Here is a 21,177-nt window from a genome sequence, read left to right on the forward strand (position 1 = left end):
AGAGCAGAGGGTGGCAACCTTTTTCCGCAAAGAGCCAGGTGGTAAATATTTTAAACTTTGTGAGCCACATGGTCTCCATTGTGCAGGCTGATCCAAGTAAATGGTTATCTCAAATTTATTGCTGGGCCATAGTTTACTGTTGTTCCCTCTGGTTTTCTAGGAGCCAAGAGATGATGGCCAGGTGGGAAAACATTGGGAAAGCAGGAGAAAATGAAGTGGGACCCCTGGGAATGAAGGAAAGAAGAGTCCTTAGTATTCATCAGCTTCAACAGGAAAACAGCTCTTCCTGGCTAATTATGATGAAAGAATAAAGTTCAGGACAAGGGGCACAATCTGTGAGCCAAAGAAACCAAGTCTGTGTTGGCCAGCAAGGACCAAATATCCTATGTGCAACTTTCCAGGGAGGAACCTAAGAAGCTTTTTTTTTTTTTTTTTTTTTTTTTTTTTTTTGAGAAGCTGGGAAGCAGAGAGGAGGAGTGACTTGGCTGTGAAAAGTGCTAAAACAGATAAAAGACTATACTGACAGGCAAATGGAGCCTGTTATGACATTGAAGGTGAAAGGAGAATCCAGTTCACATTAGCCGGGGTCTCAGAGACCAGGTTTTGAGGCAATATTTCTGCCTCTTGAGGACAGGGCAGAGCAAGTCCTGGGCAGGGCAAAGCAGGTGGGTAAAAAGCAAAGAGACCAGGGAAGGGGGACTAAAAGTAAGGGAAACAGTATCTGAGGAAAAGCTCCTCTGACTGGATTTTTGCGAACATTACTTATTAACCTCACTAAATAAGGATAATGGGACAAAACAGGGGCAAGCCGGGAAACCAGCAGGGGTATTTGGCAGGCAGAAATAAAAGGGAATGGTCCAGGTGTCCAAGATTATCATTCAAAAGGAGTAACATTCCATTGATATTAGGTTTGTGAAACTGAATAATGAAGTGGCAATAACATAACACATTAAAAAATAACAGACTAGGTGCTGTGGCACATGCCTGTAATCCTAGCACTTTGGGAAGTGGGAGGATTGCTTGAGCCCAGGAATTTAAGTCCAGACTGTAGACACCTCCATCTCTACAAAAAATTTTTAAAAATTAGCCAGGCATGATGGGACACGTGTCGAGTCCAGGTTACTTGGGAGGCTGAGGCAGGAGGACTGGTTGAGCCCAGGAGGTTGAGGCCGCAATGAGCAGAGATTGCACCACTGCACTCTAGTCAAGTGAGACCCTGTCTCGAAAAAAATGTAAGTAAATAAATAAATAAATAAATAAGCAAGCCAAGAAAGGGCTTTGTTTTTTCCTCAAGTTGATAAGTAGCCAATAGTCTATGGGAGGAATTTTCCCTTGAGATCTCCCTCAACTGCGATAGGATAGGCACAAAAATGGGAGAAATGATAGAAGAGGTGCTTTTAAAGGGGGCCATTTGTATTGCCCAAGGAGTAGGAATGGGTAGGGTTGCCAGATAAAATACAGGACACCTAGTTAAATTTGGATGGCAGATTAAACAATAAATATTTCTTTAGTATACATTATGTCCCAAATATTGCATGGGACATATGTATATGAAAACATTTTTGTTGTTTATCTACCATCCAAATTTAACTGGGTATGCTGTATTTTTATTTTATTTGCTAAATCTGGCAACCCTACCCAAAAAGTCTTATCTTCTTAAAAGCTTGTCAGCTCAACAACTCAAGTGTCCCGTAACTCCTTCTCAAAGGCCTTAAGCAGTTTGCTTTAGGTAGGGTTCCTACCAAAACAGACAAATCCCGTTGGCAGAAAGATTGTGTTTGTAGGCTTTGGCTCTGATTGAAAAAAAATAAAAAATCTCCACCAGGCATCATTGGTTCTTTGGCTTCCTATTCTCCACAGTGCATCTCAAAACTGGCTACAGAGAGCCTGGAGCAGTTTTTGGCTGCTCCTGTCACACTGCCCTTCAGATTTCAGCTGGGCCTTTAAAGGCATGAACAAGTTTGGATCCTCCTGCTAGTTCCCTTTTAATTTTCACCCCTGAGTATGGCACAAGGCCTGGAAAGCACTCACAGGAGTTTCCCTCAAATGCCCTTGCAAACCTTGCAAAATGATGACCCGTTCTCCATCATATGGCACTACAGGGAGGTGGGACCAGCTAGACTGGCAGGTGGCAAAGGGTTGATCATTTAGGCAAAATTTCCAGGGACTCCTGTGCGAATGCAAGTTATGGGTTTGGGACTGTGGGCTTTTATGGGGGAGGTGACTATAGCAAGTGAAAGAAAAGGGAAATATGGAGGGAATGCGTCTCCAGCACCCTTTCTCTACTGTGCTGCAAAAGGCATCTTCATTCCTGACTTTGAACAAACAAAGTCTATCAATGATTTGAAGAGGGGACAGTGATATGGTTTGGCTCTGCATCCCCACCTGAATCTCATCTTGTAGCTCCCATAATTCCCGTGTTGTGGGAGAGACTCGGTGGAGATGACTGAATCGTGGGGGATAGTCTTCCCTGTACTGTTCTCGTAATAGTGATTGGGTCTCATGAGATCTGATGGTTTCAAAAATGGGAGCTTCCCTACACAAACTCTCTTTTTGCCTGCTGCCATCCATGAAAGACAGGACTTCCTCCTCCTTGCCTTCTGCCATGATTGTGAGGCCTCCCCAGCCATGTGGAACTGTAAGTCTGTTAAACATCTTTTTCTTCCCAGTCTTGGGTATGTTTTCATCAGCAGCATGAAAACCGACTAATACAGACAGGAAGCAATTTCCAGAGGAGATATCATACAGAAGTTCATGGGACCACTGATTAGGTCTAATTTAATATTTACTTTTAAAGGCTTTGCTCAGGGAAGGAAATCTGAAGCTTCATGCTCTGGAAGTGGATTTGGGAGAGGCCTCAATTGACCTGAATAATGGGTGTATACCACCACCTCTTTGCTATACACTGCAGTGTACAGATTTTGGCCCTCTCTGTTCCTCTGATGAGCCAGCTCCCCAGCAATGTTGCTATCTGTGCTCCCCTGGGCACACACACTTAGCCCAACTCTGCCTTGACTTTTTTTTTTTTTTTTTTTTTTTGAGATGGAGTCTAGCTCTGTCACCCAGGTTGGAATGCAATGGCGTGATCTTGGCTCACTGCAACCTGTGCCTCCCAGGTTCCAGCAATCCACCTGAGTAGCTGGGATTACAGGCGCCTGCCACCATGCCTGGCTAATTTTTGTACTTTACTAATTAGTAGAGATGGGGTTTCTCCATGTTGTCCAGGCTGGTCTTGAACTCCTAACCTCGGGTGATCTCCCCGCCTCAGCCTCCTGAAGTGCTGGGATTACAGGTGTGAGCCACTGCGCCCTGCCTGCCTTGACTATTTCAAGAGGGCAGCTTCCTAAAGGGTGTCCAAATGGTGCTATTCTAACAATGGCCAGGGGAGGAGGTACTGACTGATCGTGACCCCAGACACACAAGATGGGCAGATTCTATTGCCACTGCCCTCTGTCAATCTGGAAATACTTTGGGAGGTAGGAAGAGGGAGGAAGGAAAAACAGTCTGGAACTATTTGGGGAGATGAAAACGAGTGAAGAGGTAAAGATACTTGACAAGAAACAGGGCCCCAAAGCTCAGAGTCACAAAAATGTGAGTAGCATCAAGGCAGAGAGGACATTTTAGGATTTTAGCTGAGTGATGCCACTCTCGAGTCTCTTAACTCATTTTGTCCAAAGGGCCAATAGTTTGAAGATTTTTACTCCATTTTGATAAAAATGAAGGAACTACATTCTCCTAAAGCCCAAGTTTCTCTAATGAGTGAGTAAGGCATTTTGGAAGCTGACTTGTCTGTGGTCACTTCGTTTCCTCTGGTTCAGGTCCGCATGATCTAATGAGAATAATCCATGCTATTTCTGGTATCTTTTTTTTTTTTTTTTTTGAGGCGGAGTTTCGCTCTGTGGCCCAGGCTGGAGTGCAGTGGCCGGATCTCAGCTCACTGCAAGCTCCGCCTCCCGGGTTCACGCCATTCTCCTGCCTCAGCCTCCCGAGTAGCTGGGACTACAGGCGCCCGCCACCTCGCCCGGCTAGATTTTTGTATTTTTTAGTAGAGACGGGGTTTCACCGGGTTAGCCAGGATGGTCTTGATCTCCTGACCTCGTGATCCGCCCGTCTCGGCCTCCCAAAGTGCTGGGATTACAGGCTTGAGCCACCGCGCCCGGCCTATTTCTGGTATCTTAAAAAGTTAATGTCTCCCAAAGTGCCCAGAAGATGTCCAAGGAATGATTAGGAAATCACTAGAATGTCAGGAAGACATGATCTGAAAATTTCCCTTATTTATAGAGTGAGAAAAAAAAGAATTTATTGAAAAGCTCCTTCCCATCATCCGGGACAAAGCCAGGTAGAAAGCTGTATAAAACCTAAAAGAGCAAGCCAGGCTCTGGGCTGGGAGCTGCATGGAAACTCAAAGCTGGGGTTACCCACGTGTTTGGTGGAAAGAGTGCTGAGCTGAGGGGGAGAAGTCCTGAATTCTGGACTGGCTCTCATTTAGTCATGTCATTGTGTCCAAGTCACCTCACTGTGCTTTAGTTTTCTTTTTCCACAATAGGTTTCAGGCCATTTCTCTTCTCATTCTCACATGAGGATAGAATGAAATGATAGATGTGTAAGTGCCTAGTGGGGAATAAAGTAATATATGTATCTGTATCTATATAAATAGCATGGGGTTTTCTTTTCTTCTAAAAGTGAAACTCGGCTTGACCAATTATTTAAGCCTCTCTGCTGGATCCACCCTTTGGAGAAAAAGACAGAAGAGAAAATACTCCCAAAGCCCAAAACGTTTCTGATGCTTAAAACTGGGCTCTACTATCTGGTTGTCTGAAAGCCGAGACTAAGCTTGAGAGAGAAGCATATTCAGGAGTTTCACAGCATAGGAATTCTGCAGGATCCCTATTCATTCTTTTCCTGGTTGTAAAGAGCTCTTTTTTTTCCCCAAAGAGCACAAGAGCAAATAACTTAAGTGCGGAAGTCACAAAAGCAGGGAAAACTACAGCATGGCCCTGAGAAGAGGAACTAGGTCAAGCTGCTCTCCCTCAGAGAGAGGTAGTGCCTGTTCCCAGGACAGCTCAGGCTTCATGACACACAGAGACAGAAGCAGGCTGGGAGCATGGATGGTTCTGGGAGTATATGGGGGACAAGGAGGCATAAGCCGTGAGCAATTTAAGAGAAATTGCTTCGTCTCTCAAGTTTTTATTCTGTGTTCTATTTGGCTCTCCTCCACTGGATCTGGTCTAAGTGACTCGGTGTCACTGCTCAGAGCCAGGGACCCAACCCCGCAAATAAATATTGCCTGATGCCACCTGATAAAAAGGAGAGAAGAAAAGGTTGGCACGTGTCTCAACACTGCTCCCGCTTATGTTATCTTACACCAAAGCACAGCGAGCACATGAAATTGAGAGAGCCGTCATAACCAGAGTCTGATTCAGGAGGTGCTCCTTCCCCTAACTTAGGCACCAGAAAGATTAGTTCAGAAACTTGAGTCAGGGTTAAAAAGGGTGTGAAAAATGCCATGCTGGTTCATGCATATGGTCCCTTTTAGCTCTGGTCTCTTAGGATGGAACCACAGGAGAGCAGAGGCAGCCCCCTGTTGTCCCTGGCCAGCTTTGGATAAACGGGAACAGATTGGTCATCATCCGAGATTTTACCTGGAATCTTCACGTACCGCTTCTTCTGGCCTGTCAAAAAGCAAGTGCAGGTTTGGATGGCAGGGAACAAAGTTGACGAGGAGGCTGAACACTGCATGAAGAGAGGACCAAGCCAATGAGAGAACAACGGCAGCAACAGAAAACCAAACAAACCCTGCAACAGACCTGACGGGGGAGGAGTCGCTGGACGTGGATGAGGTGGGCATAGGGCTGGATGGCGCCGAGAACATGGGCCAAGATGGCGAGAGGGGTGAAGTTGGGCTTGGATTCGGGGGGCTGCAAGACATAACAACCAGAAAACTTGTCAGCACACAGGGAAACCACAATGGGAGCACAGGAGGTCATGGGAGGCCAGATGATGGAAAGCTGGGCAGAGCAGAGGAGCACCGAAACCCAGGGACGTGCTGTCAGGGCCATGTCACAGTCCTCCAGACCAAACCTCCGCATCCAAGTAACGTCTGCTCTATAATTCCTCGGAGTATAAACGAGCTTTGCCCAGCAGAACAACTGCTTTTCAGGTGATAGAAGCTTCTTCAATCATGTCCATTGGTGACAAATGCCCTGAGCCCATGCACATGAGTTCCCACACACACGTGCTATCACCAGCCTTGTTCTGAGGCAGGGCTAGCTTATAGTGAGCCTTCAGCTTCCACTCTTGTGAGAGTGTTTTTCAGGTTATGTCTCAGCAGAAATGACCATTTATTTTTCCTTCTGGGCCACAAAGGCCATTCAATGAAAGAATAATTTCCTGTTTGCATTTTTAACTAGATGGGCTGTGTGCCACTGGAGACCTGAAGTACTGCACGAAGAAGACGACAGCCGATGGAGGTGAATACAGATACACCTCTTGGGAGAAGGTATGCAATTACCAGCAGAATGCGGTTCCTCTGAGGTTTGCTGCCCGGGCTTGCCCTTTCTCCTTTCGTGGAATTTGGGCATTACGGTACTCAAAGGAAAAGCCCCAGAGGGAAGGCAACGAAAAAAATGAACTGAACCTTCAATTTGTTCTTTTTGTTCTTTGACGGGTGGCTAATGAAAAGTTTGGAGAGGAAAGGTGGAAATTACTCACTGAAATGTGGCTTGTGGATTTTAATTGGTTGTGTTAGCCCTTGGACTTATTTCCACAAATGACACAAGCACCTTCACAACTCTGTGAAATCATACATCACAAATAGGGCAAACACCAATGACTGAGAGAAACCAGTTCAGCCACACCACCACTTGCCATCCTTGAATCTCAGCAGACTGCTGGACTGTTTGAACTAAGCACTTCATGGGGGCAAAAATGACAGAAATCCAGTTCAAGGGGAACAGACTTTCTAAGCATACTGCAATTTAGCAGGTACACACAAATGTCCTACTTACTGGGACTTCCCTAGGGTTATACCAATTCAAACATGACACCCAATAGTAGCCCTAATTACTTACTGTTGTAACTCCTATAGACAAATAACAGCAAAAACCACAGTGTGAGTTCATCAGAGAGGCTCAAACTAATGTGACTGATAAACACTTTATTAAATTTAATTATGTGTATTTTAGAATATAAATTCCATGAGGCAGAGGCTTTTGTTTTGCTTACTGCTATATATCCAACGTCTAAAATAGTGTCTGTAGGTATTATATTTAACAAATCATTATTGAATAAACTAATGAATCTCATTTACACACCCGAAAAGCCCACAAACAGGTACTGCTATAATTCCCATTTCACAGATGTGGAAATCCGGGCTAAGCTGAGGCTTCCCTAAGGATACCCAGCCTATAAGTAACAGGGCTGAGGTTCAAACCTCATCTGCTGATTCTAAGGCCAGGGCTCCTGCAGCCAGTGTACTCCCTCTGAGATAGCAGGACTTGCCCTGTTCTTCTAGCCTGTGCCAAGCTTCTTTACAGACTCAGTCATAGCATTAGAATTCTTCTTAACCACTTATTCATGTGTTTCCTTTAGATCCCTACCCTATTTGCATGGGAAAATGACAATACAGTGATAGAGAATCACAATAAGACTCAACATATTCTAAATTCCAACAAAATCCCCAATCCTGCCTCCAATGTTCGCTCTGGCAGATTCATATAGCAGATGGAATTCATATAAGAGAAGAAATAAAATGTAAAGAGTATGACTCTTTAAAACTTTTTTTTTGTGAATCCAGCAAAAGCTAGTAATTGAGCACTTAGTATATTCAAGACAATAAATGATATTTGCCAAGGTTCCTTGACCTCAAGAGCTTAAAATATATTTGACAAGAAGCAACAGATTTAAAAACAATAGTAATGTAAGACAGTAAGATCGATCAGCTGAGGGCTAAGCTATTATTAGCTTAATACCTGGCTCCCCCTTGATTCTGTCTCGAGTCCTAGGAAAAGTGTCAACTTCTTTCTACCGTGCAGTCCCCATTTTCTTCCACAGTTGCTGCTAGTCAGAGAGGCCTCACTTTCTCAGTCCTCTCAACACAACCCCGCCCCACCAGACAATGACCTAGTAGGCAAAGCCTGGCAACAACTTTCAAACCACAACCCAGTCCAGGAACCCAAGCAGAACCAGGGACAATTTGGAGGTTCAAGAGAACAGCCCAGACCCAGGGGCTTTTACCAATGTGTTCTTTTGGTCAGTGGTTACCACAGGACAATTAAAAAGTCCTTCCAACTTTTTTTTTTTAAATGACTTTAATAAGTAGGAAACACCTCCAGCTTCCTATTCCATCTGTACCAAGAATTATGCCTTTGGCTAATGGCATAGTTGGAAACATATTCTGTGAACACAATGTGGGTTCTAAATGGTTTTCACATCCTCAGATATCTAAGTGGTTCTTGGCCAGAAGTACATGGCTGAAATTATCTGGGGGTGCGGCTGGAATGCAGATATTCGTAACTATTATAATAACTTAATCCTCAATCCCCATGTTGATTATCATAGTATCAACTGCAATTTTTTTTTTTTTTTGGAGACAGAGTTTTGCTCTTGTCACCCAGGCTGGAGTGCAATGGTGCGATCTCGGCTCACTGCAGCCTCTGCCTCCTAGGTTCAAGCTATTCTCCTGCCTCAGCCTCCCAAGTAGCTGGCATTATAGATCCCCGCCACCATGCCTGGCTAATTTTTTGTATTTTTAGTAGAGACAGGGTTTCACCATGTTGGTCAGGCTGGTCTTGAACTCCTGACCTCAGGTGTTGCACCCACCTTGGCCTCCCAAAGTGCTGGGATTACAGGCATGAGCCACCGTGCCTGGCCTCAAATGTAATTTTTAGCAACAGAATTTCAGAAATTCATTTGTTTGTTTATGGTTTAGCCATAGCAGTAACATTTGGTATTAAGTAACCACTTTTTAACATTTATTACCACTATGTTTGAATTGGTATAATAATAAAATGCATACTCCATAGTACTTCTGTGATTTTTTAAAATTAAAGTTCTGGGATACATGTGCAGAATGTGCAGGTTTCTTACACAGATATACAAGTGCCATGGTGGTTTGCTGCACCCATCAATCTGTCATCTACATTAGGTATTTCTCCTAATGCTATCCCTCCCCTAGCCCCCTACCCCCGACAGGCCCTGGTGTGTGATGTTCTCCTCCCTGTGTCCATGTTTTCTCATTGTTCAACTCCCACTTAGGAGTGAGAACATGCGGTGTTTGGTTTTCTGTTCCCATGTTAGTTTGCTGAGAATGATGGTTTCCAGCTTCATCCATGTCCCTGCAAAGGACATGAACGCATCCTTTTTTATGGCTGTATAGTATTCCATAGTATATATGTGCCACATTTTCTTTATCCAGTCTATCATTGATGGGTATTTGGGTTGGTTCCAAGTCTTTGCTATTGTGACTAGTGCTGCAATAAACATACATGTGCATGTGTCTTTATAGTAGAATGATTTATAATCTTTTGGGTATATATCCAGTAGTGGGATTGCTGGGTCAAATGGTATGTCTGGTTCTAGATCCCTGAAAATTCGCCACACTGTCTTCCACAACTGTTGAACCAATTTGCACCCCCAGCCACAGTATAAAAGCTTCCTATTTCTCCACATTTCTCTCCAGCATCTGTTGTTTTCTGACTTTTTAATGATCACCATTCTAACTGGCATGAGATGGTATCTCACTGTGGTTTTGATTTGCATTTCTCTAATGACCAGTGATGATGAGTGTTTTTTTCATGTGTTTTTTGGCCACATAAATGTCTTCTTTTGAGAAGTATATGTTCATATAATTCACCCACTTCTTGATGGTTTTTTTTTTCCTGTAAATTTGTTTAAGTTCCTCGTAGATTCTGGATATTAGCCCTTTGTCAGATAGACAGATTGCAAAAATTTTCTCCTATTCTCTAGGTTGCCTGTTCACTCTGATGATAGTTTCTTCTGCTGTGCAGAAGTTTTTAGTTTAATTGGATCACATTTGTCAATCTTGGCTTTTGTTGCCATTGCTTTTGGTGTTTTAGTAATGAAGTCTTTGACCATGCCAATGTCCTGAATGGTATTGCCTAGGTTTTTTGGGGGATTTTTACAGCTTTAGGTCTTACATTTAAGTCTTTAATCCATCTTGAGCTAATTTTTGTATAAGATGTAAGGAAGGGGTCCAGTTTCAGTTTTCTGCATACGGCCAGCCAATTTATTAAACAGGAAATCCTTTCCCCATTGCTCGTTTTTGTCAGGTTTGTCAGAGATCAGATAGTTGTAGATGTGCGGCGTTATTTCTGAAGCCTCTGTTCTGTTCCATTGGTCTATATAACTGTTTTGGTATCAGTACCATGCTGTTTTGGTTACTGGAGCCTTGTAATATAGTTTGAAGTCAGGTAGCGTGTTCCCTCCAGCTTTGATCTTTTTGCTTAGGATTGTCCTGGCTATATGGGCTCTTTTTTGGTTCCATATGAAATTTAAAGTAGTTTTTTCTAATTCTATGAAGAAAGTCAATGGTAGCTTGATGGGGATAGCACTGAATCTATACTTTGGGCAGTATGGCCATTTTCATGATATTGATTCTTCCTATCCATGAGCATGGAATGTTTTTCCATTTGTTTGTGTCCTTGTCTTATTTCCTTGAGCAGTGGTCTGTAGTTCTCCTTGAAGAGATCCTTCACAACCCTTGCAAGTTGTATTCCTAGGTATTTTATTCTCTTTGTAGCAATTGTGAATGGCAATTGGAAAACAAAAAATAAAAATAAAAAATAAAAAAGCAGGATTGCAATCCTAGTCTCTGATAAAACACTTTAAACCAACAAAGATCAAAAAAGACAAAGAAGTACATTAAATAATGGTAAAGGGATCAATGCAAAAAGAAGAGCTAACTTAATGCAACAAGAAGAGCTAACTATCCTAAATATATATGCACCTAATACAGGAGCATCCAGATTCATAAAGCAAGTTCTTAGAGACTTACAAAGAGACTTATACTACCACACAATAATAGCGGGAAACTTTAACACTCCACTGTCAACATTAGACAGATCAAGACAGAAAATTAACAAGGATATTCAGAACTTGAACTCAGCAATGGACCAAGCAGACCTAATCAACATCTACAGAACTCTTCACTTCTGTGATTTTTTAAATGACTAAAGAAATTATGCCTTTTGTTTATTTGTACTTTAGAGTCATGGCAATAAACCTATCAACAATACTACTGCACATTTTTATGTACCACAATGATGTCTATTGCAACAGAAGGACTGTAAACAGACGAACACTCCTCCAAGAAATAAAGAGCACATTGTATTTTAGTTCTGATGCAAAACTAAAGGTGTATGACTACACATTCTCATACTCATAGAACAAACACATATGTGAGATATAAGACACACAGGGATGGTTATTATGGCCCAGGACTCTGTAGAATCTTAAATTCTCCTTTCACTACAGAAGTGTCTGGCTATAGGTTACTTAAAAATGACAATGGTAGACAAAATAAATAAATAAATAAAATAAAAATCTTGCTCCCTCCAGCCTCTCATCAAACCCAAAACAAAACAGACAAATTTCAAAATGGTCAATTTCACTCCTGGCTCTGAAACCTCCAATATCAAATTTGCAACCCCTTTCCCACTAATGAAGCCAAGGATAACAAACAATTAAAAAGAGGAGAAAATGATTTTATAACTACAATTCTAGCAGACGACTCCTAAAGGCATTCCTACAACCCTCAGAGTCCAGATGGGTGTATTGAGCTGAATACCCAATGCCCCTAAATATTCCTGGGTTCCTGCCAGGCCCCCACATCTAGGCCCAGTGACAGCAACAACATGGCATATACTTTAGCATGGAAGGAACATTTCCTGGTCTGGGTTGGATTCAACTGGTAGGCTTACATCCACTTTAGTTTGCTGGCCCACAGTGTCCTCAAAAGGAGTCAGACAGTCCCATCAGTCTCTCTGAAATTCACTGGACAGTGAAAGAATAACGGTTTAGGAAGATAAGGCTAAAAGGTTTGGCAGCATACTGGGTTGTGGCTGATAGTTCAAGTACAGTGTGTAGCAATATCATCAGCTTGACACCCTTCTGCGGTGACTCACTTGAATGATGGAACGTCTGCTGGACCAGCCAGGGAATGCCTGCCGTACTGTGGCAGGGCTGCCCAGGCAGGCACCCAGTGTGACAAGGGATGTGGCAGACCCTCTCTGGTCTCCACACCACAGTAGTAGAGCTACTACTAGACGAAAGGTTCTATTACTGGAGGAGTAAGCTGACCGTGAAGAAGGAAGTTAATCTTTCAAAATTCTAATAATGAAAATTACCAACGGCCTTGTAGAAAATTGGAAAATACCAAAAATAAAGAAGAAAAGAAATACAATCATACATAATTTATGCCACTGATAATCACTGTTAACACTTTGGCATATTTGTCCTCGCTTTTTTTGGAGAATTATACTATACATGTAGTTAATACCCTGCTTTTTTTCCACTTAATAAGGCATTTTCCAATGCCATTATATAGCCTTTGATAACATATTTTAAAAATGGCTACAGGTGTTCTATTGTATGGTATACTCTGATTTATGTAACCATTTTCTTATTGTGTACATTCAGACTCCTATCCCCCTTTAGCTATTATAAATAATATTGCAACTCACATCTTTGTAGAGGATCCCTGCCAGTGTCTCAATTGTTTCCTTAGCATAAATTCCTGAAAGTAAAATTAGTGGGTCAAAGGCTAGGAGTTTCTTTTAAAGGTCTTGATATACCGTGCCAATAGCTTTCCAGAAAGGTTCTACTGCTGTGCATTTCCACCAACATTGAGAATTCCTTCTCACTATGACACCATTAACATTAAGCATGATCATTAGAAAAAAATTAGATGGACATTTTTTCAGTGTTCAGAGGTTACCTTGGACTCTTTACTTTCCTGATCTTTTCAGCGATATATGAATGAATACAATTCCCTGCCTGTGTTGTTTCCACATGGAAGCAATGTTTAATTTTCCAAAGGGCATTTTGACAAGACGGTCGTGTGGGGAAGAAGACAGGCAGATGGATAGACAGACAGACATCCACAACCTGGAGACATGAGACCCCCTAGTTGAAAGGTATGGCTGCTCCCAAAGGAAAAGAGAGTAGTGGATTTGTAGCTTAGTGTAGCACTTTCAAAACAAGGATGAAGTAGGAGGGATAAGGCACACAAGAAAGGGCCTGAGAGTCTTGCACTAAGAGTCTCCGCAGTGTCAGACTATGGAGAAGCAGCAAAATTGGCATTTGCACGTCTCTGCCAGGCAGTGGCCGATGATCTGCAGTCCAGGTCCCCAGTCATATGTCTCAGGCCTGGGCTGAGCCTTGGATCACTGGCCCAGGGCTCATCTTAATGCTGTCAGTTCCCCTTCCGGGTTAGACTGTTAACTGGGGATGGTGCTATTTAAGTAACAGGGGGCGGCTTTCATTTTCCCTATGATGAAAAAGAGAAGAAAATTCCATGAAAATCTAAAATGTCCTATCTAACCTAATCCCATTTCACTGAATTCTTCTTCCTTGGAAAATATCCCTTTATGGTTTGACTTAAGGTAGAGGGAAATCAAACTTTAGCCAAGAAAACAGAGCCAAAAGGAATAGTGGTAAATTGGCTAGTGGTAAACCAGACCAAATGACACAAAACCAGTTCTTATCTGTTGAAAATTTGAAGATATATATTCCTTATGTGTGTCCACTCAAGATTTTACAACACAGAAATCCTGTATAAGTCCTAACCTCCTGGATTTTCAGTATATACTTCACAACTTTACGAGCAGAAAAAATCCACATGTCCCTGAGCTTGACTATTCCATGTTCTTTTCTATTACTCATGTGCAGATGTCTTTGCACAGATTATTTCCCCTCATCTAATATAATTTAACATGCATTTTTATTTAAAAAATGACAGAATTCTGTTTCTTATTTTAACAAAACTAGTGAAATCCCCTTAAGGTCTTAACAATAATAGGGAATTGCATTTTAAAATACTTCTTCAATAATTTGCTTTAAAAATAGCTTGACTAGTTTACAATGCAGTGATTCTGTTTTCTAGCTTTAAAAAATTTTTGTTAAACTATTGGGTACTGTGGCTACTACCTGGGAGATGGGATCATTCATACCCCAAACCTCAGCATCACACAATATGCCCATGGAACAAACCTGTACATGTATTTCCTGAATCCAAAAGTTGAAATTATTTACACGAATAAAGTAATTTATGAAGTTTTAAATAAACTTTAAACTTAGATGGGGTGAGTAGGAATGGCAAGTAATTCCATGATTTAAACAAAATTCAAGATTTTGGAATAGCACATATATCATCCTTAATGTTCCCCAAGTCAATAATCTGAATCTTTTCTCATTGAATAATACAGAAATATGAGGTAGAGGGAAAAATTCCAGATTGGAAACAAAAAAAAACCTCAAGGGAAAGGGCCAGAAAGGTTAAATGGGCAGAATGCTTCTATTGTGCACCATGGCTCACAATACTTATTGAGCTTAATATTCTTTCCTGTTGAACCTAAGTGTAGCCTCTCAATCTTTTCCAATACCACGTTTCAGGCACAACAGAACTTCCCAGAATAAAAATTATTTACTTTCTCTCAACTAAAAAATTTCACAATTTATGAATTCATTTTTTAAAAAACACTAAAGCATTTTGGGGGCATTATGAAGTGTTCATATGGTAACATTTGCTATTTCAAAAGATATGAATAGTTGCTAAGAAATCCCAATACTTCCTTACTAGGCATATAACTCTTAAATTGAATGCAGTACAATTGCCTTTCTCCACATAATGAAGATATTGTGCTTGCCAAAACAAATTCACGCAAGTAACATAAAAATAAAAGGAAAGCAATAGTGCTACTACATCCAATCTTTCATTGTTCTGGGGTATAATCTAAAGCCACTGTTTAAATGCTAGAGATGTTTAAACATGATTCTTAAAATCTGTAAGCAAGAAACTATGACTGTCTCAGGGGGTTCAGAGTGTGGAACTGAATATACAGATATGGACTGTACATTCACTTTTTTATTTATACTGTTTGGAATTTATCATGGGCCTATACTATTTTACACTACTAGTGGAAAGTGCTCTTTTATACATGGTGCTAGAATAACTGGGTATCTCTATGGAAAAAAATGATACAATCCCCTACCTCACACCATACATAACAAATGTGTCCCAGATGGATTATAGACCTAAATGCCAAAGGCAAACAATAAAGATTTTAGAAGAAATAACTCCAGAAACTGAAGGTTCCCAAACAGAGGTTGGAATTTATCCAATAGGGCATAGAGAGGGCATATCAAAAACAATATTAAAAGAGTAAAAAGGCAGCCTACAACATACAAATGAGCAAAGGGTTTATAACCAGACTATGTAAAGATTTCCTACTGGTGAGTAAAGACAACCGAGTGGAAAATGGGCAAGAAACCTGAATAGGGATATTAAAAGAGAAAATCCAAAAGAAAAGGCACTCAACCTTTCTGCACTGCAGGAAATGCAGATTAAAACCACAGTGAGACGTTACTGCACACCCACCAGAATGACTAAATAGTTAACATCAAAATGCTGAAAATACCAGAGGTTTATGAGGATGAGGTACATCTGTAATTCATATTTTGCTGCAGGAGGGGTGTAAATTGCTACTATCATTTTCAAAAATAGGGTAGCATTATCTATCAAAGGTGAAGATATTATTCTCTTGGACCCAGTAGTTCCATTGCTAGACATACACCCTAGAGAAAGGTGTATTATGTGTACACTGGAAGACGTGTATTAGAATGTGTATAGCAAATTATTTGTAAAAGCAGAGACTGGAAATTCAAAATTTCAGAAAAAGTAGAATGAAAAAATAATTCTCGTGTTATTAATACAATGGTGTACTCTACAGCAATGAAAATGGACTACAGCAACATAAATGACTTAAATATGGTTGAGCAAACGAAGTCAAACTCAAAAAAATAAAATACTGCATATAGGCATATATACAGTCTATCCTCATTATTTTCATATTCCTTATTTGCAAATTCACCTACTTGCTAAAATGTATCTGTAACCTCAAAATCAATACTTTTTTGAAACAAAGCTCTGCCTTGTTTCAGCTCTCATACTGTAAACAAGTGTCTGTTCAAAGTCTACCTAGTACCATGTTTTTGTGTTCTTCGATGGTGATTTTGCCATTTAAAATGGCCCCTAAGCATACAGCTGAAGCACTGTCAAGTGTTCCTAAGCACACGAAGGTTGTGATGTGCCTTACAGAGAAAATGTGTATGTCAGATGAGCTCCAGGCATGAGTTAATGGTGCTGTTGGTCCTAAGTTCAATGTTAATAAATCAATAGTAATATTAAATAAGGCGTCTTTAAGTAGAAATACACAAAAAACAGGGTGATGTATTGATCAGGTGATGAAAATGTGTGACCAGGGGCTTTCAGAAAGCTCACTCCGTATTTCCCCTCCATGCAATGGCTTAGTATTCAGTAATTCCATGTTTGCAGTGACTTTACAGAACATGACTACCACAAATAACATAATAATGCATTTATGAGGTAAAAATATAAATAAAAACTAATTAATTCCCATAAACATGAGATTAGACATTACCCTTGTAGGGAAGAAGACGACTGTGATGAAGGAGGAGAAAGCAAGAGATGTGGACACCAGCAAGGTTGCAGTTCTTAACCGGGTGTCAGGGGGTAGTTACTAAATAATAATTTAGTATTATTTAGGGGGTGTTTGCTAAATAACAATTTGTGAAGATGTACATTTATATTTCATGTACTTTTTAATACATGTTCAAATCTATCTTAAAACATATGGATAGTAAATACCTTCACATATTAGCAGCATTCTCTGGGTGATGAGATTAAAGGTAACTTTGAAATAGCTTTATTTTTTTCGAGTAGCTAGAGGTTCACAGCAAAACTGAGCAGAAAGTACAGAGCTCCCCTAGACCCTTTGTCCCCATACATGAAGTTTTTGTGTTTTTAAAACATATTTTTGCAATTAACATGTTACTTTTATAACCACAATTTAATAAATATTACAAAAAAAAAAAAATCTCCCCAGCCACCCAAACTGCGACTTCCACTCCATAGAATAAGGATGTTTAATAGAGGCAAAATGATAGTTCAGCCTTTGTTGCACCAATCCATGGTTTAGGTTGCACAATACAGTTGGCAGCTCCCAACTTGTATTGTTTCTCTGCCTACTGCACTGAGAAATTATGTTGACTCTTTTAGAGACTTTTTTATTTTGGTAAACTTATTACAGTAAATCAGTGGTCGCTTCCTTTTACCCGGGGTAGGGGGACATCAAGGAGGATGTCTCTGATGTAGCATTCTGAGTAAGCTGTACAACATGTTAACAACACAGGCTGAGAGGCATTGGCTCTCTGGCATACTTTCCTATATGGTTTACTTTCAGGGAATATTTCCTGTTTGGACTAGGGGGAGGAAAAAGATTTAATAAGAATCTAAATGTCCACTGCTGAAAACAAAGGAGTATCTAAAATTAGCAGCAGTAGCCCAAGGCATTTCAGCTCACAGGTAACCCTGGAGAGAGCAGATTCCTTGAGTAAGGAGCCTACAATATTTCACTATGTTCAGGACTTTTCAGCAATAGAAGCAGCACTTCTGCTAAGCACAATGTCCAGGATGATTAAGTTAAACTCTTGCAAATGCACAAACCTTGGTCCGGATACCATGAAAGGCAGATGAGGCAGAGAGATAAGGAGAGATAAACTTTGATGAAAAGGCTGAAAGTCTCCAAGTCTTTTTCTTTCCCTCCAAGCGAATAGCAGACTTCCCTCTAATTCTGGTGCTTATTTAGTAGTCTAAACATGTGGAAAATTGTCTCTGATCTGATTTTAATCTACTCAAGCTTCTTCTTTACTCCATTTATATCTTCCACACCTGGCCCTGCTCCTTTAGCGTGACCATTCACAAATCTGACATTCTCCCTGTGCTCCCACTGGCCCTCCACAACGGCTGGCACAGGCTGCCGTGGAGGAATGTAATCTTACTAGGCTTCACGGTGATTTTTACCCCTTGTTCATTTGGTTCTGAGGAGCTTATTGACTTGACTGGAAAAAAACTTTAAATGATTTTCCAGCAAAGTCACCCTTTCCACTGGAGAAAAAGAGTTTTACCATCTGTGAATAAAAACAAACTGAAGAAAAATCATTTTTATATTCTCTTCTAGTTATTGTACTTCAAAACCAAATATCTACAGAGAGGTCAATGAAAAACAGACATGGCAAAACACAATTCTGATCTCACAAAATTATAATTTCTATTTTTTTTCAAATCTGAGGTGGATCCAAATGCACTCTGGATAATCTATGAGTTAACTTACAGTGCAAAAAGGTTTTATACATAAATGCTTAACTTAAGAGAACTATTCTTGGTGAACATTTCAAAATTCAAATCTGATGATCACATCATTTCTCTGCTTAAAACATTTCAATGCTTCCCCATTGCTCACAGGATAAAGGCCTTCTCACCTAGACTGTTACAAGAATCTTCAGCCTGTTTTCTTTACCTTTTACCATTCCAGTCCATCCTACTGTGCACTGTAAGTACATACACCTGCTAAAGACATAGCTTAATAAATATTTGTTGAATGTTGTTGAATGAAGAGCATTTTCCTGCTCATAAACTTCTCGTTACTTAATGAATGTAGAATAAATTCCTTACTCTGGCAGACTGGAATAGTAGTTACAGTTTATTCTAGAATTTTTGCATTCCCCTTCTTCTGGTTCATTTGGAGAAGTTCTTTTCCATCTTAAGTGACCCAGGTGGGTCCAGTGTCCCACTGATTTCACTGCAGGGGCAGGCATGTGATCCAGGCTGGCCACAGTGGTCAGCATTGAACCCTTCTTCATCTGTGGAGTCTAATAAAGTAGTCCCCCTTATCCTTGGTGGTTATGTTCCAAGATGCTCAGTGGATGCCTGAAACCAGGGATAGTACCAAACTATGTATATACTATGTTTTTTATATGTATAAATCTATGGTAAAGTTGAATTTATACATGTAGGCACAATAAGAGATGAACAACTACAATAATGAAACAATTAAAACAATATAATGAAAATTATGTGAATGTAATCTCTCAAAATATCTTACTGTACCACAAATCTTAACAGCCTCAGCATATATTTTTCCTTCCTTAAGTCAGTAACTTTCACCTTTTCACTTACAGGAAGCACTTTACGGCTTCTCTTTAGCATATGCAAATTGCCAGCATTACCATTCTTGGACTTTGGGGCCACTGTTAAGTAAGGATTATTTGAAAATAAGCACTGTGGCCGGGCGCGGTGGCTCAAGCCTGTAATCCCAGCACTTTGGGAGGCCGAGACGGGCGGATCACGAGGTCAAGAGATGGAGACCATCCTGGCTAACACGGTGAAACCCCGTCTCTACTAAAAAATACAAAAAACTAGTCGGGCGTGGTGGCGGGCGCCTGTAGTCCCAGCTACTCGGGAGGCTGAGGCAGGAGAATGGCGTAAATCCGGGAGGCGGAGCATGCAGTGAGCCGAGATCACGCCACTGCACTCCAGCCTGCGCGACAGAGCGAGACTCCGTCTCAAAAAAAAAAAAAAAAAGAAAAGAAAATAAGCACTGTAGGCCTGGCGTGGTGGCTCATACCTGTAATCCCAGCACTTTGGGAGGCCAAGGTGGGTGGATCACCTGAGGTCAGGAGTTCGAGACCAGCCTGGTCAACATGGTGAACTGTCTTTACTAAAAATACAAAAATTAGCCTGGTGTGGTGGCATATACCTGTGATCTCAGCTATTCAGGAGGCCAAGGCAGGAGAATCACTTGAACCTGGGAGGCGGAGGTTGCAGTGAGCCGAGATCTTGCCACTGCACTCTAGCCTGGGTGACAGAGTGAGACTCTGTCTCAAAAAAAAGAAAAAAAGAAAAAAAAAGAAAATAAACACCGTAATACCTGGAGTCAATCTGATAGCTGAGGTAGCTAATAAGCAACTAAAGTGTGGCTAGTGTCCACAGTGTGGACATGTTGGGCAAAGGGATGATTCCTGTCCCGGGGAGCAAGACTTCATCATGCTACTTGGAATGCTACTCAGTTTAAAACTTACAAATTATTTATTTTTGTAATTTTTCATTTAATATTTTCAGACAGTCGTTGACCATAAGTAACTGAAACCAAGGAAGGCAAAACTGTGAATAAGGAGAGCCTACTGCATATGAATGCTCTTCTTTCTGGATCCAACAATGAAATATATTGGCTTAGGGTGACCAGAGATCTTTTTTCATATTACATGGCCAACATCTGTTTGCAAATGAAGTTAAAATGAAAAAAAAGAGGGAAGAAGAGCCAAGCAAAATAATAATTTGGGCTCTTAAATCCAAACGTGCTGAGCGTTAGATCCACCGTGAGACTTCCCAAAATGTCAGTTTATGATTTCCATTTCTTTCCCTTAAGCTAGCTGGGTTTCCCCATTTCAAGGCCTTTCACAACAGAGCCCCAACTCCCCCCTCAGTACTCATTACTTGCCTTCAAAGTCCCCAGGGCTCTCCAGGTCGGCAAACTTTTTCTTAAGGGGCCATCAAATAAATAGTTCAGACATTGCAGGCCAAGAGGCAAAACTGAGAATATTATTGAGGTACTTATATAACCATTTAAAATGTAACAATGGAAAAACAGTCTTTTCTCACAAGCCATAGAACAAACAGGCACCTGGATGGATGTGGCCTGTGGGCCTTGGTTTGCCTACCCCTGTTCTAGTCAAATGGTTTTACTTGTGCCTTGAGTGTGCTTTAAGCTTTTGCATCTCCATGTTCTTGCTGGTGCTGCTGTTCCCATATGAAATGCCTTTCCCTCTCCCATAACCACCGCTCACCTGCCATTCAAAGCCCATTTCAAATGTGACCTCCTTGCTCAGGCTTCTTTGATATCACAATGAGTTTGATCTTTCTCCAGTGAGTTAGATCTTTCTCCTTGGAATCTTCAAGGGCTGTGTTTTTCTTCCAGTCTTGATGCTACATTGAATTGCAGTTGTCTTATCCCTCTTTTATCTCTTGCACACTGTGAATGCTTGGAACTGACAATATCTAAAGACTGTATTTTAAAGAAA

At 40.9% G+C, this 21,177-nt stretch overlaps 1 protein-coding gene across 6 annotated transcripts in view; it reads right to left on the reverse strand.

Moving 5' to 3' along the window:
• The window catches only part of ARHGAP26 (Rho GTPase activating protein 26), a 460,619-nt gene that overhangs the window by 16,196 nt on the left and 423,246 nt on the right, over positions 1-21,177 (reverse strand). For 3 of the 6 annotated variants that reach the window (XR_012090832.1, XM_038006566.2, XM_008014810.3), the window contains one exon: positions 5,643-5,918. The exons of 1 other annotated variant lie outside the window; for it this stretch is intronic. Coding sequence is in view for 4 of the 5 variants with exons in the window: in XM_038006566.2 (XP_037862494.1) it covers positions 5,643-5,918 (276 nt within the window). In the remaining variant the exon portion in view is untranslated. The remainder of the gene's footprint in view (positions 1-5,642; positions 5,919-21,177) is intronic. 2 more of the 6 variants (XM_038006568.2, XM_008014812.3) reach the window with 2 other exon arrangements.

This window comes from Chlorocebus sabaeus, chromosome 23 (genome assembly GCF_047675955.1).
Source record: "Chlorocebus sabaeus isolate Y175 chromosome 23, mChlSab1.0.hap1, whole genome shotgun sequence".
Lineage (NCBI taxonomy): Eukaryota > Metazoa > Chordata > Mammalia > Primates > Cercopithecidae > Chlorocebus > Chlorocebus sabaeus.